We start from the raw sequence: 16,728 nt of genomic DNA, 5'->3' as shown, positions 1-16,728 counted from the left end.
CCCCAGAGACAGATCTCTCAGGTCTTCAGGGACTGGTCAGCTTCCTGTCCCCAGAGACAGATCTCTCAGGTCTTCAGGGACTGGTCAGCTTCCTGTCCCCAGAGACAGATCTCTCAGGTCTTCAGGGACTGGTCAGCTTCCTGTCCCCAGAGACAGATCTCTCAGGTCTTCAGGGACTGGTCAGCTTCCTGTCCCCAGAGACAGATCTCTCAGGTCTTCAGGGACTGGTCAGCTTCCTGTCCCCAGAGACAGATCTCTCAGGTCTTCAGGGACTGGTCAGCTTCCTGTCCCCAGAGACAGATCTCTCAGGTCTTCAGGGACTGGTCAGCTTCCTGTCCCCAGAGACAGATCTCTCAGGTCTTCAGGGACTGGTCAGCTTCCTGTCCCCAGAGACAGATCTCTCAGGTCTTCAGGGACTGGTCAGCTTCCTGTCCCCAGAGACAGATCTCTCAGGTCTTCAGGGACTGGTCAGCTTCCTGTCCCCAGAGACAGATCTCTCAGGTCTTCAGGCACTGGTGAGCTTCCTGTCCCCAGAGCCAGATCTCTCAGGTCTTCAGGGACTGGTCAGCTTCCTGTCCCCAGAGAGAGATCTCTCAGGTCTTCAGGGACTGGTCAGCTTTCTGTCCCCAGAGAGAGATCTCTCAGGTCTTCAGGGACTGGTCAGCTTCCTGTCCCCAGAGACAGATCTCTCAGGTCTTCAGGGACTGGTCAGCTTCCTGTCCCCAGAGACAGATCTCTCAGGTCTTCAGGGACTGGTCAGCTTCCTGTCCCCAGAGACAGATCTCTCAGGTCTTCAGGGACTGGTCAGCTTCCTGTCCCCAGAGTCAGGTCTCTCAGGTCTTCAGGGACTGGTCAGCTTCCTGTCCCCAGAGTCAGAACTAAACCTGGAGAAGCAGCGTTCAGTTCTTATGCTCCAAGTATCTGGAACAAACTCCCAGAAACCTGCAGGTCCGCTGCAGCTCTGACTACTTTCAAATCCAGCAGGAAGACTTTTCTTTTTGTCGCTGCTTTCAATTGAAACTGAGCTGTTGTGTTTCGTTTTTGGTTGATGAACATGTGGGGCTGGTAACCCAGGGGAACAGGGTCTGGGGACTCTGTCCTGGCTGCTCTTCTCTGTGTGTGCTGCTCGGACGGATGTGCCATACGAGCGCACACAGCTCATGGTCGGAGAAACCTTAGAGAAAGGCATCAGTAAAGTGGAGCTTCTGTGTGAGCTATTCTTGAACTGCACTGTAACTTTTTATTCATGTGTTTTTTCTTTCAATGTTTCTTTTATTATCTTTTCTTCTTAATGACTGTTTTTAAATGCCTTTGTCTGAATGTCTTTCATTTTTGTAAAGCACCTTGAATTGCCTCGTGTTGAAAGGTGCTATGAAATGTAAACGCAAGACGGAGACTGAGAAGCCTACGTTATAAGGAAAGCCGAAGAAAGAGGTCAATGAATTTAAATATCTGGGGCGATGGTGAGAGAGTAAATGTACATGGAAACCCCATATTAAACATTTGGAAACAAAATCCCCAAAAGTTCTGAACCCACTGAGAGCGGTGTCTGGATGACAAGCAGCACTGATTCACATCCATAGGGCCGTTATGAGGACGCTGATGACGGGTGGATAATATATGCAGCAGCAGCAAAGACGTCATTACTAAACATGGATAGATTACATTAAAAAGCGTTACGGCGTGTGGAGGTGCGATTAAGTCTCACCCCGATCAGTGCAACACTAGTTGCATGAGGGGGGGGAGGGAACGAGTGCGCATGAGGGGGAAAAGGGAACGAGTGCGCATGAGGGGGGGGAAGGGAACGAGTTTGCATGAGGGGGGGGAAGGGAACGAGTTTGCATGAGGGGGGGGAAAGGGAACGAGTGCGCATGAGGGGGGAAAGGGAACGAGTGCGCATGAGGGGGGGGAAGGGAACGAGTTTGCATGAGGGGGGGAAAGGGAACGAGTGCGCATGAGGGGGAAAAGGGAACGAGTGCGCATGAGGGAGAAAAGGGAACGAGTGCGCATGAGGGGGGGGAAAGGGAACGAGTGCGCATGAGGGGGGAAAGGGAACGAGTGCGCATGAGGGGGGGGAAGGGAACGAGTTTGCATGAGGGGGGGAAAGGGAACGAGTGCGCATGAGGGGGGAAAGGGAACGAGTGCGCATGAGGGGGGAAAGGGAACGAGTGCGCATGAGGGGGGGGAAGGGAACGAGTTTGCATGAGGGGGGGGAAGGGAACGAGTTTGCATGAGGGGGGGAAAGGGAACGAGTGCGCATGAGGGGGGAAAGGGAACGAGTGCGCATGAGGGGGAAAAGGGAACGAGTGCGCATGAGGGGGGGGAAGGGAACGAGTTTGCATGAGGGGGGGGAAGGGAACGAGTTTGCATGAGGGGGGGGAAGGGAACGAGTTTGCATGAGGGGGGGGGAAGGGAACGAGTTTGCATGAGGGGGGGAAAGGGAACGAGTGCGCATGAGGGGGGGAAGGGAACGAGTTTGCATGAGGGGGGAAGTAACAAGTGTGTGAGCTGTGGAGTGAAACACACTGACACATCATTCACACATGGAACTACAGGTGGGGGTTTGTTTCCGCACGGACATGTATGTGGTTAACTATATATATTGTGTGCCCTCCTGGCTTCTTCTTCCTCTTTTCCTCCCGGACTGCAACCGGACAACATGACCTTTGCTCCTAAATAAAGTACCCTTTAGCACAGGGGTGTCAAACTCAAGGCCCGGGGGCCAAATCCGGCCCGCGACCTACTTTGATGTGGCCCGAAAGAGCTTGCAAAGAATATAATATACAATACAATTGGTGTAATTGTTGAATATTTGCTTTCAATTATTTGCCCCAGACTTCTGCTTTCAGACGTAGTTATCAAAGATATTACCAGAACTGATAATAATCCAATGCAGGGCCAACAATGTAATATAATACATTATTTCATATATATTATATATTTACATATGTATATTTATATATAATTAAAATTAAAACCGGCCCTTTGAGTGCCACCATAATGCTGATGTGGCCCGGGATGAAATTGAGTTTGACGCCCCTGCGTTAGCACCTCCGATGCACCGCCTCCGACTCCTATCTCGCGGCGCTACAATGTGGAACATATCTCATTACATCGTGACATCTAGAAAGCTGGAAGAGAAAAACTAAAGCCTGAAGTTTCAGAGGCAGCGAGGGAGAGGGGTTCTGGGGACAGACGGGGAGCTGCCAGAAGGCCCTGGCTACCTTCCGGAGGGACACGGGGTGCGAACAACAATGTAACATTAGGTCATTTATTTATTTGCGATGAGATGATATCATAGAAACGTCCATGAGTTAAGAGATGGCCTGATGATTCGCGGTCACGTCCAGCAGGTGGCGGTATGCACATTACAGCTGTTTGCAATCCGCCAAAACCCGAGAGAAGAAGTGGAAGAAGAGCCTCCGTTAGCTTCTCTCGGCTAGCCGCTATTAGCTCCACTTCAGGCGGGCTATCGTCTCTGAAACCACACTTTCCTGTTCTAAGCGTTTGCCTCGTGACTTCGCTTCCTCGCGAACACACTGTGGTCCTCTCTCTCCAGATCCCCGGGTTATCTCTAGGTGAGAATAAGCGTTATTTCTGTCCGCCATTAGCCGCATGCTAACTGTTTTGATGCTAACGCTGTTATGGTTACACCTGTATTAAAACTACAGATATAAGACTTCAACAAACCACGTGTTTCACAACTCCTCGTTCTTTATATTTCAGGTGCTTAAATGTATATTATTCACACCCTTTGTGTGTCTCTTACTTTCGTGTCTCCTGGTTTGCACTTCAAACTGTTCCTGCAGCTCTTAACATTACATTTAATAAACAATACGGCATTGCATTGTGTTACATATGACTCATACATCTCTATATTACAGCTTGATGTCGTGTTTAATCCAGGGGGAAGTCCTACATAATAATAATAATAATAATGCTCTTTATCTGGAGAGCAGATTTCAGATACAGAGAATACAGTCACCAGCCACAGACAAGCCAGCAGCTCAAATAGACATTTAAGACATTTAGATTCACGTTACTCCGACAAGATGGGGGAGGAGAGGAGGAGAGAGGGAGAGGAGGAGAGAGGGAGAGGAGGAGAGAGGAGGAGAGAGGAGGAGGAGGAGAGAGAGGAGAGAGGAGAGGAGAGGAGGAGAGAGACAGAGAGGAGGAGGGAGAGAGAGAGAGAGGAGGAGGAGAGGGAGAGGAGGAGAGAGAGAGGAGGAGGGGGAGAGGAGGCAGACCAGAGGAGGATGAGAGAGAGAGGAGGTCTGCGCCTGTAGTCCGGACAGGTGCTTTGCTCGTCGCCCTAAAGACCCCCTTCATTTAAATAAACACGTCAACAGAATCAGAGGATTCGGTACAGGGGTGGGGGGGGGGGCCGTGGAAGGGATCCTGTTACAGGCTGGGGGAGGGGGGGGGCGTGGAGGATCTGGTACAGATGGGGGGGCCGTGGAGGATTCTGGTACAGATGGGGGGGGTGGCGCTGGAGGATCTGCGTACAGATGGGGGGGGCCGTGGAGGATCTGGTAACAGGTGGGGGGGGGGGGGGGGGCGTGGAGGATCTGGTACAGATGGGGGGGGGCCGTGGAGGATCTGGTACAGGTGGGGGGGGGGGCGTGGAGGATCTGGTACAGATGGGGGGGGCCGTGGAGGATCTGGTACAGATGGGGGGGCGTGGAGGATCTGGTACAGGTGGGGGGGCGTGGAGGATCTGGTACAGGTGGGGGGGGGGGGGGGCCGTGGAGGATCTGGTACAGATGGGGGGGCCGTGGAGGATCTGGTACAGATGATGATTCTCCACACGTTGTATTTTTGAAGTATTGACAGTGATGAGAATGTGGTCTTGAAAGCCCTCCAGTACCTCTTTCTGTGGGTCAGATTTCACATCTCTGTCTTCCCGACACCTTCTCTCCTCAGTTCCTCGTCTCCTCAGTTCCTCGTCTCCTCAGTTCCTCGTCTCCTCAGTTCCTCGTCCCATCAGTTCCTCGTCCCATCAGTTCCTCGTCCCATCAGTTCCTCGTCCCACCATGTCTCAGAACTACCCGTACAGACCTCCGCCCGCCGACTCCGATCTCAGGCCCGTTCCTGGACCGTACGGATCTTCAGACCGACGCCACGCCTCGTCTGACTTGTACCGGCCGCCTCCAGAGTCCATGCCGCCTCCTCCCTCGTCCTACAGAGGATCCTCCTGGTCTCAGGACGGGGCTTTGAGCATCCTGAACAGCTGTGGACTGGAACCAGCAGACCTCGCTCTTCTTGCTGAACTTCCAGAAGACGTCCTGACCGTCGAATCCCTTCCTCAAGTCCCTCAAGCAGATCAAGGGAAAGAGGGGCACCGTGAGACCTTTGAATACTCCTTCCTCTTCTTCTTATCCCCCCAGATCCTCCACCACCACCAGCAAACTGGGATCCTCCCCGCAACCCAGTACCCACAGAGCCACTTAACAGCCGGTAATCTTTTTCCGGAGCTGGATCGCTGGGGGAATCCCATCACCTTCAACTCACCATCGTCATCCTCGTCCTCCAGCTACCAGGTGGACTTCAAACCAGGAGCTTCTGGGAAGACGGGCAGAACCGTGAGTCCATTTCCCTCTAAGGAATACAACCATGGACCCTCTGAATTCGGCAAGAGGCCGGTGATCCAGTTGTCTCTGAAGACTACAACTACGGACCAGGACCTTCTGATTTTGGTAAGATGGGCAATGATGCTGGTCCAGTTTCCTCTCGAGGACTATGAATTCCAGACCTTCTGGTTTTGGTAGACGGGCAGAAACGCCAGTCCATTTTCCCCTAAAGACTACAACCGTGGACCCTCTGAGTTCAGCAAGAAAGTAGCTGGTCCATCTGTCTCTCAAGACTACAACTACAGACCAGGACCTTCTGATTTCGGTAAGATGGGTAGAGATGCAGGTCCAGTTTCTTCTGTAGACTACGATTCCAGACCTTCTGATTTCGGCAAGAAAGTAGCTGGTCCAGTTGTCTCTCAAGACTACAACTACAGAACCTCTGATTATGTTCAGTCGAGCAGAGACGCCGCTCTACTTTCCTCTCTAGACTACAAACACGAATCTGGACCTTCTGATTACGGTAAGACGGGCCGATACGCCAGTCCCGTTTCTTCTTTAGACTATAACCACGGATCGGCACTGCTTGATTTTGGTAAGAAAGGCAGCGTCGCCGGTCCAGTTTCCCCTAAAGACTACATCCATGGACCCTCGGAGTTCGGCAAGAAAGTCGGTGGTCCACTTGTCTCTCACGGCAACATCTACACACCAGGATCTTCTGAGTTTGGTAAGAAAGGCAGCGTCTCCGGTCCAGTTTCCTCGCAGGTCCGACCCTCTTTCGGCTCTGCGGGATGGGACAAGAAACCCCGTCCTTCCCGTTTCTCTCAGCCGGTTCAGAATTACGGTTCAGTTCCTCTTCCTCCTCCTCCTGAAGAGCCGCTTCTGAAACCTGGTTCTGGTTCTGGTCGCGACGGAGGACCTGAGGTTTCTTCCAGGATGCCGTCGAAGGAGAAAGCTCTGGATTTCCACGGGAAGTCTCCTCCATTGTTCCCCTACTCTTGCTCTCTGTGTGACATCACTGTGATGTCAGAGAAGGTAAGTAGCACCTGCACCTGGATGCCTGAGTCTGATGGGGGGGGGGGGGTCAGGTAGATACCAGAGGGGCCAGCTTCAGTTATGGTTCTTCTTCTTCTTGTGTTCCAGGTGTGGATCAAACACATCAACGGGCCTCACCATGCAGACGGGCAGCTCAGCCTCCTGCATCAGTGAGTTCCTCTCTGCTATGTAATGAATAACGAACACCTACCTACCTAACTACCTCATTACCTACCTAACTACCTCATTACCTATCTAGCTAATTACCTACCTACCTACCTCATTAACTACCTAACTAACTCATTACCTACCTACCTACCTACCTCATTAACTATCCAGCTAATTAATTACCTACCTAACTAACTCATTAACTATCCAGCTAATTACCTACCTACCTAACTAACTCATTAACTATCCAGCTAATTACCTACCTACCTAACTAACTCATTAACTATCCAGCTAATTACCTACCTACCTAACTAACTCATTAACTATCCAGCTAATTACCTACCTACCTAACTAACTCATTAACTACCTGACTGTGTGTTTGTAAGGCAAGGCAAGTTTATTTATATAGCACTTTTCAACACAAGGCAATTCAAAGTGCTTTATAAAAAAAAATGAAAGACATTAAGCATTAAAAAAGAAAAGCTAATAAAATAAATATTAAGGAAAAATACATGGATAAAAGTTACAGTGCAGTTTAAGATATGAATAGTTCAATTAAAAGCAGCGACAAAAGAAAAGTCTTCAGCCTTCAGTCTTTGTAGCCTTTGTTGAACCCGGTGAAGCCCCTTGAGATCAGAAGATCTCTTCTTCAGGGTGACCGGCAGGACTTCAGTTACACATGTAGCATCGAAACAACAGAACAACAACAATACAATACAATACAACTTTATTTATAAAGCACTTTAAACCTCCAGACCAAAGTGCTGTACAGGCAAATAGATAAAGCACAGCTCACACGCCATAAAACAAGTACAAGTAAAACAAAAAAATATTTAAATGCAAAAAAAGCAACGCTCTGAAAGATGTTGAAACGCTGAGGAGAAGAGGTGGGTTTTAAGAAGCGATGTAAAAGCAGGCGGTGTGGAGGCCTGTCTGGTCTCCAGGGGCAGAGCGCTCCACAGTGTGGGAGGAGCCTGTCTGGTCTCCAGGGGCAGAGCGCTCCACAGTGTGGGAGGAGCCTGTCTGGTCTCCAGGGGCAGAGCGCTCCACAGTGTGGGAGGAGCCTGTCTGGTCTCCAGGGGCAGAGCGCTCCACAGTGTGGGAGGAGCCTGTCTGGTCTCCAGGGGCAGAGCGCTCCACAGTGTGGGAGGAGCCTGTCTGGTCTCCAGGGGCAGAGCGCTCCACAGTGTGGGAGGAGCCTGTCTGGTCTCCAGGGGCAGAGCGCTCCACAGTGTGGGAGGAGCCTGTCTGGTCTCCAGGGGCAGAGCGCTCCACAGTGTGGGAGGAGCCTGTCTGGTCTCCAGGGGCAGAGCGCTCCACAGTGTGGGAGGAGCCTGTCTGGTCTCCAGGGGCAGAGCGCTCCACAGTGTGGGAGGAGCCTGTCTGGTCTCCAGGGGCAGAGCGCTCCACAGTGTGGGAGGAGCCTGTCTGGTCTCCAGGGGCAGAGCGCTCCACAGGGCGGGAGCCGCGACAGAGAAGCAACGCCCCCTCTGAGCTTAGACCTGGTTTTAGCCACCTTCAGGAGCAGCTGGTCCGCTGACCGGAGAGGGCGGCTCGGCGTGTAGCTGTAGCAGCTCAGCAAGGTGGTGGGGTCATGCCATTCAGGGATTTAAAAGTAAACAAAATAATTTTAAAATGGATCCTAAAATAAATGGGCAGCCAGTGGAGAGAAGCTAAAACAGGGGAAATGTGGTCAGACTTCCGTGTGCCAGTTAAGAGCCTTGCTGCGGCGTTTTGCACCCGCTGCAGTCGTGCGAGCGAGGACCCGCTGACCCCCGTGTAGAGAGAGTTACAGTAGTCCAGCCGGGTGGGGACAGAGGCATGGACTACTGTCTCAAACTGCTGTCTGGAGAGAAAAGGTTTACAATAAGGACGACATACAACATAATGTACAGTTTACAGACTCTACTCACAGAGACGGGTACCGTGAGCATCAGACAGCAGGGCACCAGCGAGTTCCAGAGTAAGGGGAACCAAAGCGCTCAGTGAACAGCTCTGCAGACGGTTCCAAGTCAGTGGAGCTGCTCATCTCAAAGCTTTCGTCCCTCAGACGGGCCGAGCACTTGGCACATTCAATAAAACAGCATCATGAGATCTCAGGCAGGACGTACTTTCAATTCGTCGACCGACTGACTGAAGACACTTCACCCCAAGTTGCTGCTGTGTAATGTAACTAACTAACCCACCCGCTAACTAGCTAGCTAGCTAACTCTGTTATCTGTTCTGCAGGTTTCCTCACTGGGACTGTCGCATGGATTCAATCAGCAGGTCGGTGTTGCACCACCTCAATGTAGTCTGTGTATATTTATACTTCCTCCTCATTAAACAGCCTCTAGTTTCTAAAGAGCTTTGGATCATCCTAAATCTATTTTGTCATTTCAGTGCTGACAGCCAATCGGAGAAGAAGACCGTCGAGGCGAAAACCGCCCAGCAGCAGACAGACAGTAAGAAGTCCTCCAGTAAAAACAGCCTTTTGTTTTCCATCAGTATTCACCGTGCTACCTTCTTTACGGTCCTAAGGTCTTCTCTCTGTGTTCAACAGACGCTCAGCCGAAGAAAGCACCCCAGAAGAAGGTGAAGCCTGACTCCGAGAGCATCCCAGCTCCTCTGCGGACCGAAGTACTTTAATATGTTGTGTTTCCTGACAGGTGTCGGAGAAATGTAAAGTGGTGTGTGTGAAGTTTCCGGCTCAGTCTGTGGACGAGGCGTACCTGAAGAAACTCACCGAACCGTTCGGGAAGATCGTGAAGATCCTCATGTTCCCGTCTCTGGTGAGTCCGTCACACAGCAGGGCAGTCATGTGCCCCTTTTCCACCAAACCGGTTCCAGGGCTGGTTCCGGGCTACAGCCTGATTCAGCTCCGGTTCTCCCCGTTTCCACCGCAGCGGAGCCGGCTCTCAGCACCGAAAACCGGTTCTTAGCTGGCCCGGCAAGAACCCAGAACCAAGACCCAATACTCCACGCTTACGTCGGAGGGGGGCGAGATTAACCTGAGCTTACCCGTTCATGGCGTGTTCGGCAAATGAAAGTTGTAACAAGCAGTAGCTCTGAGCAAAGTGACCAGAACGCAACCACACTTTATAAAGTCAGGCAGCACTAACCAGGCTTCGTGTGGTTCTGTTTATTCGTGCCTTACTTTGACCGTCCGGTCGCTGTCATCGATCATCGTGGAGAGAGGCAGACGTGTTGTTCTGTATCATAGCAGCTACCGGATGGAATCAACACGTGGGCTGCTCAGGTTGTCGTGTCCGACTATCACGAGTAGAATCATCATGGACAAAAAGCCGGTGAAATGTGCCTGTAGAAAACGGCCACAATAGGATAGCAACAAGTGGTCAGTTTAGCTTCGGATGCTATGCTAACGTCAAGGTTCAGGGTTCAACGCTTACGTACCGTAGCTACAGTGTCGTTATGACGATGGACATCTTAGGTCACAGGCTCCTCCAACAGAGCAACACATTAAAACAGAAAGACAGAATCACCCATTTTATCCCAGAGAAACTTTCATCACACCGTTGTGATGCCCTATGATTAGAAGCAACACGATCATCGACCCAACGCAGTCCCCCGTTGTTGTTGTTGTTGTTGTTGTTGTTGTTGTGAGCGGCATTGAGGAGAAAATCTGCGATGACGCAGCAGCGGCAGCACCAGTTGGGCTCTGCGCAGTGGAAACACACGTGCTGCTACAGAGAAGAACCAGTTCTGAACCAGAAGAGCGCAGAGCGAGAACTGGAGCCAGTTTGGTGGAAGGGGCTCTGAGCTGCAGACGGACCGTCATGCAGGGTTTAATGTTATTGTTCATCAGGCGTTCGTGGAGCTGGACTCGCCAGACCAGGCGAGGGATTTGGTGAAATATCACGAAGACTTTCCTCTGACTTTGAACGGAGCGGCGATCGAGTTCAGTCTGTCCAACACCTTCAGCTTCCTGCAGGTACATTCATCCAATCAGACGCTGAGCAGCATTACCTTCATTATGATCTTTAGTATCACTGTGACGGAGCTCCATTTGAGCAAAGGAATACATATGATTACATCTATATAAATATAAAGTTATAATAAAACACATCAGGTAGTTTACCTTCACCTGAAACACCAAATACATAACTAACTAACTAACAAACAATGTCTCTAGTGAAGTCAGGTAATTTACCTTCACCTGAAACACTAACTAACTAACGTCGTCTCAATAGGCGCGTTCACACCAAGTTCTTTTCCCACAAAGGCTCATCAGAACTCTCTGGTTCTCATGAACTAAGCACAGATCGCGTTCACACCGGAACAAGTCCCTGAGGGTGGATTAGGCAAATGAAGCCGCTGACGTCTCTTCTTCTTCTTCTGCTTTGAGTTTACTGGCAGGCCGCAAACCACTTCACGGCGTATACTGCCCCCGGAGTCCCCGGCCGGAAGTCCCCGGAGTTGGGGAAGGCTTCAGTAGAAGCTGCTGGGACTCCCAGCAGCTTCTACTGAAGCCTTCCGAGTAAATCGCCAGAACGCCGACACCTCCTCGTCTCCACCGCTCCCATGTTTTCTTTTGTGTTGCCATAAGTCAGTCTCTCTGCGTTTCTGCGCTGGGCTAATGCTAATGCTAATAATGCTAATGCGAGGATAATAAAATGGCGGCTTCACAAACTTCTTTGGAGTTGTACGGGGCGTGGTTTGCAATCCGCCCAGCCAATCAGACACAGGAACCTTTTCCTCCCACGGAAAGGGGGTAGAAAGCTTCTGATTAACTAATTTAGTTCAGGGGGCTTTTTGGTGTGAACGCGAATATATCTGATTCTGATGAGCTATTGTGGGAAAAGTTCTCCGGTGAGTCTCTCGTGAAGTCCGGTAGTTTACCTTCACCGGAAACTCCTCCAGATTAATACAGTCTCCCCTCAGAGCTCTCGGGGGGTGAGTTTCTTCCCGGCGCCATCGGGGACGACAGCCAATCGGATCTTCTGGCCATCGTGAAGCGCTTCGGGGAGCCAGTCCTCACCCTGTTCCTGCCCTCCAAGGTGAGGGGAGCTGTTGTTGTGTGTTATAGTAGGTACAGGTCATTCAAGAGTGGTGATTGGTCAACAACTCAGAGATGTCCCGCCCCTTACGCTATCACGCACAATGTGTCGGAGCGCTAGCCAATAGGAGCGTGAGTGTGATGTCACTATGTTCTGGTCGAAGTATCCTTATCACCTACAATGCGTTCTCCCGCCATGTTTTCACTGCAGCTTGACCTTTTGTTCCCCAGGCGTACGTAGAGATGAAGGACACTCTCGAGGCTCAGAAGCTGGTGGACTTCTACTCCTCCAGAGCTCTGAAGATCAACAACAACTCCATCGCCGTGTCCTTCTCCGGAGAGTTCAAGACCCTCTCGTGAGTAGTGTTAACGGGTCGTTAGCGGCTCGATTGAACACGAGAGCCGTATCTTCAACGAGGCCCTCGACTAAAGATCGTTCTAGTCGACCAATAGCCTTAAGGCGATCAGCCGACCAATCGTCGCACGTTTATGATGGTTTCAGTTTCAAAGGGTGCCAAAGAGCATTATTATAACAGCGTGGTACGTTGTGCTTCACATAAAATATAAAAGGATTAAGGGTTCTCAATGTGTGTGAACAGCAGAAGCTCCGGTACGGGTTCTCAATGTGTGTGAACAGCAGAAGCTCCGGTAAGGGTTCTCAATGTGTGTGAACAGCAGAAGCTCCGGTAAGGGTTCTTAATGTGTGTGAACAGCAGAAGCTCCGGTAAGGGTTCTCAATGTGTGTGAACAGCAGAAGCTCCGGTAAGGGTTCTTAATGTGTGTGAACAGCAGAAGCTCCGGTAAGGGTTCTTAATGTGTGTGAACAGCAGAAGCTCCGGTAAGGGTTCTTAATGTGTGTGAACAGCAGAAGCTCCGGTAAGGGTTCTTAATGTGTGTGAACAGCAGAAGCTCCGGTACGGGTTCTCAATGTGTGTGAACAGCAGAAGCTCCGGTAAGGGTTCTCAATGTGTGTGAACAGCAGAAGCTCCGGTAAGGGTTCTTAATGTGTGTGAACAGCAGAAGCTCCGGTAAGGGTTCTTAATGTGTGTGAACAGCAGAAGCTCCGGTACGGGTTCTCAATGTGTGTGAACAGTAGAAGCTCCGGTAAGGGTTCTTAATGTGTGTGAACAGCAGAAGCTCCGGTAAGGGTTCTTAATGTGGTGTGAACAGCAGAAGCTCCGGTAAGGGTTCTTAATGTGTGTGAACAGCAGAAGCTCCGGTAAGGGTTCTTAATGTGTGTGAACAGCAGAAGCTCCGGTAAGGGTTCTCAATGTGTGTGAACAGCAGAAGCTCCGGTAAGGGTTCTTAATGTGTGTGAACAGCAGAAGCTCCGGTACGGGTTCTTAATGTGTGTGAACAGCAGAAGCTCCGGTAAGGGTTCTTATGTGTGTGAACAGCAGAAGCTCCGGTACGGGTTCTTAATGTGTGTGAACAGCAGAAGCTCCGGTAAGGGTTCTTAATGTGTGTGAACAGCAGAAGCTCCGGTAAGGGTTCTTAATGTGTGTGAACAGCAGAAGCTCCGGTAAGGGTTCTCAATGTGTGTGAACAGCAGAAGCTCCGGTAAGGGTTCTCAATGTGTGTGAACAGCAGAAGCTCCGGTAAGGGTTCTCAATGTGTGTGAACAGTAGAAGCTCCGGTAAGGGTTCTCAATGTGTGTGAACAGTAGAAGCTCCGGTAAGGGTTCTCAATGTGTGTGAACAGCAGAAGCTCCGGTAAGGGTTCTTAATGTGTGTGAACAGCAGAAGCTCCGGTAAGGGTTCTCAATGTGTGTGAACAGCAGAAGCTCCGGTACGGGTTCTTAATGTGTGTGAACAGCAGAAGCTCCGGTAAGGGTTCTTAATGTGTGTGAACAGCAGAAGCTCCGGTAAGGGTTCTTAATGTGTGTGAACAGTAGAAGCTCCGGTAAGGGTTCTTAATGTGTGTGAACAGCAGAAGCTCCGGTACGGGTTCTTAATGTGTGTGAACAGCAGAAGCTCCGGTAAGGGTTCTTAATGTGTGTGAACAGCAGAAGCTCCGGTACGGGTTCTCAATGTGTGTGAACAGTAGAAGCTCCGGTAAGGGTTCTTAATGTGTGTGAACAGTAGAAGTTCCGGTAAGGGTTCTTAATGTGTGTGAACAGCAGAAGCTCCGGTAAGGGTTCTTAATGTGTGTGAACAGCAGAAAGCTCCGGTAAGGGTTCTTAATGTGTGTGAACAGCAGAAGCTCCGGTACGGGTTCTCAATGTGTGGTGAACAGTAGAAGCTCCGGTAAGGGTTCTTAATGTGTGTGAACAGTAGAAGTTCCGGTAAGGGTTCTTAATGTGTGTGAACAGCAGAAGCTCCGGTAAGGGTTCTTAATGTGTGTGAACAGCAGAAGCTCCGGTAAGGGTTCTCAATGTGTGTGAACAGCAGAAGCTCCGGTAAGGGTTCTCAATGTGTGTGAACAGCAGAAGCTCCGGTAAGGGTTCTTAATGTGTGTGAACAGCAGAAGCTCCGGTAAGGGTTCTTAATGTGTGTGAACAGCAGAAGCTCCGGTAAGGGTTCTTAATGTGTGTGAACAGCAGAAGCTCCGGTACGGGTTCTTAATGTGTGTGAACAGCAGAAGCTCCGGTACGGGTTCTTAATGTGTGTGAACAGCAGAAGCTCCGGTAAGGGTTCTTAATGTGTGTGAACAGTAGAAGCTCCGGTAAGGGTTCTTAATGTGTGTGAACAGCAGAAGCTCCGGTACGGGTTCTTAATGTGTGTGAACAGCAGAAGCTCCGGTAAGGGTTCTTAATGTGTGTGAACAGCAGAAGCTCCGGTACGGGTTCTCAATGTGTGTGAACAGTAGAAGCTCCGGTAAGGGTTCTTAATGTGTGTGAACAGTAGAAGTTCCGGTAAGGGTTCTTAATGTGTGTGAACAGCAGAAGCTCCGGTACGGGTTCTTAATGTGTGTGAACAGTAGAAGTTCCGGTAAGGGTTCTCAATGTGTGTGAACAGCAGAAGCTCCGGTAAGGGTTCTTAATGTGTGTGAACAGCAGAAGCTCCGGTACGGGTTCTTCTGACTCTCTGCTGCTGCTTTCCTCCGTCTGAGAAAGGAACATGCGTCGTGGATAATTGACCTCCGAGTTGTGGTGAAGCCGGCAGTCAGGAAGCTGTGCTGGAGGACATGGAGGAGACTTGTTGCCTCGTAGTCTGCTCGCCACCTCGTGGTCCTTTAAGCTCACAAAGATCCACACTTTAGATCTCCTGCCCGACCAAATGAACTTAAGACCGGGCTCTGAATTAAGTCTGAGGGCTTCCGGCTGACGCGTCACATGCAGCGCACGAATCCCATTGAGATCATTGGTCTCTTTTTCAAGGGAGGGACTAATGAAAGTCGACAAATACTTTTCCCGTAGTCCATATTTGTATTTCCTGTGAGGCTGAACATCGGACAAGTGGATGTTTATTTTGACACATCTATGACTCGATAATCAGAGAAAACCTTCAGCGTAGACTAACATCATGTGCTTTAGGTTCAGGACATCTAAAGAAGAAAGGGAAGTTCTTGTATTAATCAACGGGATCGGTTCTGATTCTCTTTTCCTCCTTCAGGGGCGTCGCTGCAGCAAAGAGCTACGAAGACACGATTTCCACCAAGAGGACGAGGAGTACGAGTCGAGAGGAAGAAGGCAAGAGGAAGAGGAGGAGCAGCAAAGAGAGGTCCAGGTCCACAGATAAAAACACTAAAGAGGACGGAACCAAGGCCAGGTCCAGAGAGAAATCTAGAGATAAAGACAAGAAGAAGTCCAGGTCTAAATCCAGGTCCAGAGAGAAATCCAGCAGGAGCAAGTCAACCAGAACCAGGTCCAGATCCAGAGAAAGGTCTACTAGGAAGAGCAGGAGGTCTAAATCCAGAGAAAAGTCCACAAGAGAGAGAAGGTCCAGGTCTAAGTCTAGGTCCAAAGATACATCCAGCAGAGACAAGACGACCAGAACCAGGTCTAGATCCAGAGAGAGGTCGATCAAAGAGGAAAACACCAGGTCCAGAGACAAGACGACCAGAACCAGGTCTAGATCCAGAGAGAAGTCGACGAAAGACGAAAACACCAGGTCCAAGTCCAGAGAAGAGTGCACCAGAGAGAGAAGGTCCGGCTCTAAGTCCAGTCCCAGAGAGAAATCCAGCAGCGGATCCTCCGAGAAGAACCAGACCGGGACAAAGTCTGCGGAACCGGAAGAACCGGAGAAAACGGAGACGACCGGTAAGAGACAACGTTCTGATGGTCTGTCGTCGCAGAAATAATTGAGGAAACTGAATTATTAGCATTTTAAGAGCAGCTTATGAAGCTGATTTAATGATGACATCAAAGCAGAATATTGAGCGTAAACAACGTAAACATTTATCATATTTAGACGTTCTGGTGATGAAGATATTTCATATGTTACGTCTATTAAGTAAAACAATTATTAAACTACGGTAAACTATTTTACCACAAGTGGATAACGTAAAGAACGTAATTATTGTATGCTAAGTTGATTACATAAATGACGTACAGAAAGTCAAACACATCGTACAATAAGTTGTTAACGTAAATATTGTATGATATGTTTATAGCGTAAATATTTTACAATAAGTCGATAACGTAAATAGCGTACGATAAGTCATAACGTAAATATCGTACGATAAATCGATAACGTAAATGTCGTAAGATAATTCGATAACGTAAATATCGTGCGATAAATCGATAACGTAAATGTCGTTCGATAAGCCGATAACGTAAATATCGTGTAATAAGTTTATAGCGTAACTATTTTACCACAAGTGGATAACGTAAAGAACGTAATTATTGTACGCTAAGTTGATTACATAAATGACGTACGGAAAGTCAAAAACATCGTACAATAAGTCGATAACGTACATTTTGCATGATACGTTTATAGCGTAAATATCGTACGATAAGTTGATAGCGTAAATAGCGTACGATAAGTCATAACATAAATATTGTACGATAAATCGATA

The 16,728-nt window shown here is 49.6% G+C and overlaps 1 protein-coding gene across 1 annotated transcript in view; it reads left to right on the top strand.

The window, feature by feature from the left end:
* The first annotated feature begins 3,116 nt into the window (after positions 1 to 3,116).
* Positions 3,117 to 16,728, top strand: part of matr3l1.1 (matrin 3-like 1.1) — a 37,467-nt gene continuing 23,855 nt past the window's right edge. The window contains 15 exon segments of the mRNA XM_071202815.1: positions 3,117 to 3,578; positions 4,924 to 5,312; positions 5,314 to 5,450; positions 5,534 to 5,696; positions 5,769 to 6,605; positions 6,714 to 6,775; positions 9,003 to 9,041; positions 9,156 to 9,217; positions 9,316 to 9,347; positions 9,422 to 9,544; positions 10,579 to 10,704; positions 11,655 to 11,685; positions 11,688 to 11,770; positions 12,001 to 12,125; positions 15,324 to 15,970. Of these exon segments, the coding sequence (XP_071058916.1) occupies positions 3,362 to 3,578; positions 4,924 to 5,312; positions 5,314 to 5,450; positions 5,534 to 5,696; positions 5,769 to 6,605; positions 6,714 to 6,775; positions 9,003 to 9,041; positions 9,156 to 9,217; positions 9,316 to 9,347; positions 9,422 to 9,544; positions 10,579 to 10,704; positions 11,655 to 11,685; positions 11,688 to 11,770; positions 12,001 to 12,125; positions 15,324 to 15,970 (3,073 nt within the window). The 5' untranslated portion in view covers positions 3,117 to 3,361.

This window comes from Pseudochaenichthys georgianus, unplaced genomic scaffold (assembly GCF_902827115.2).
Source record: "Pseudochaenichthys georgianus unplaced genomic scaffold, fPseGeo1.2 scaffold_996_arrow_ctg1, whole genome shotgun sequence".
Classification (NCBI taxonomy): domain Eukaryota; kingdom Metazoa; phylum Chordata; class Actinopteri; order Perciformes; family Channichthyidae; genus Pseudochaenichthys; species Pseudochaenichthys georgianus.
The sequence above is the reverse complement of the archived record's forward strand: the minus strand, read 5'-3'. Positions and strand labels throughout refer to the sequence as shown.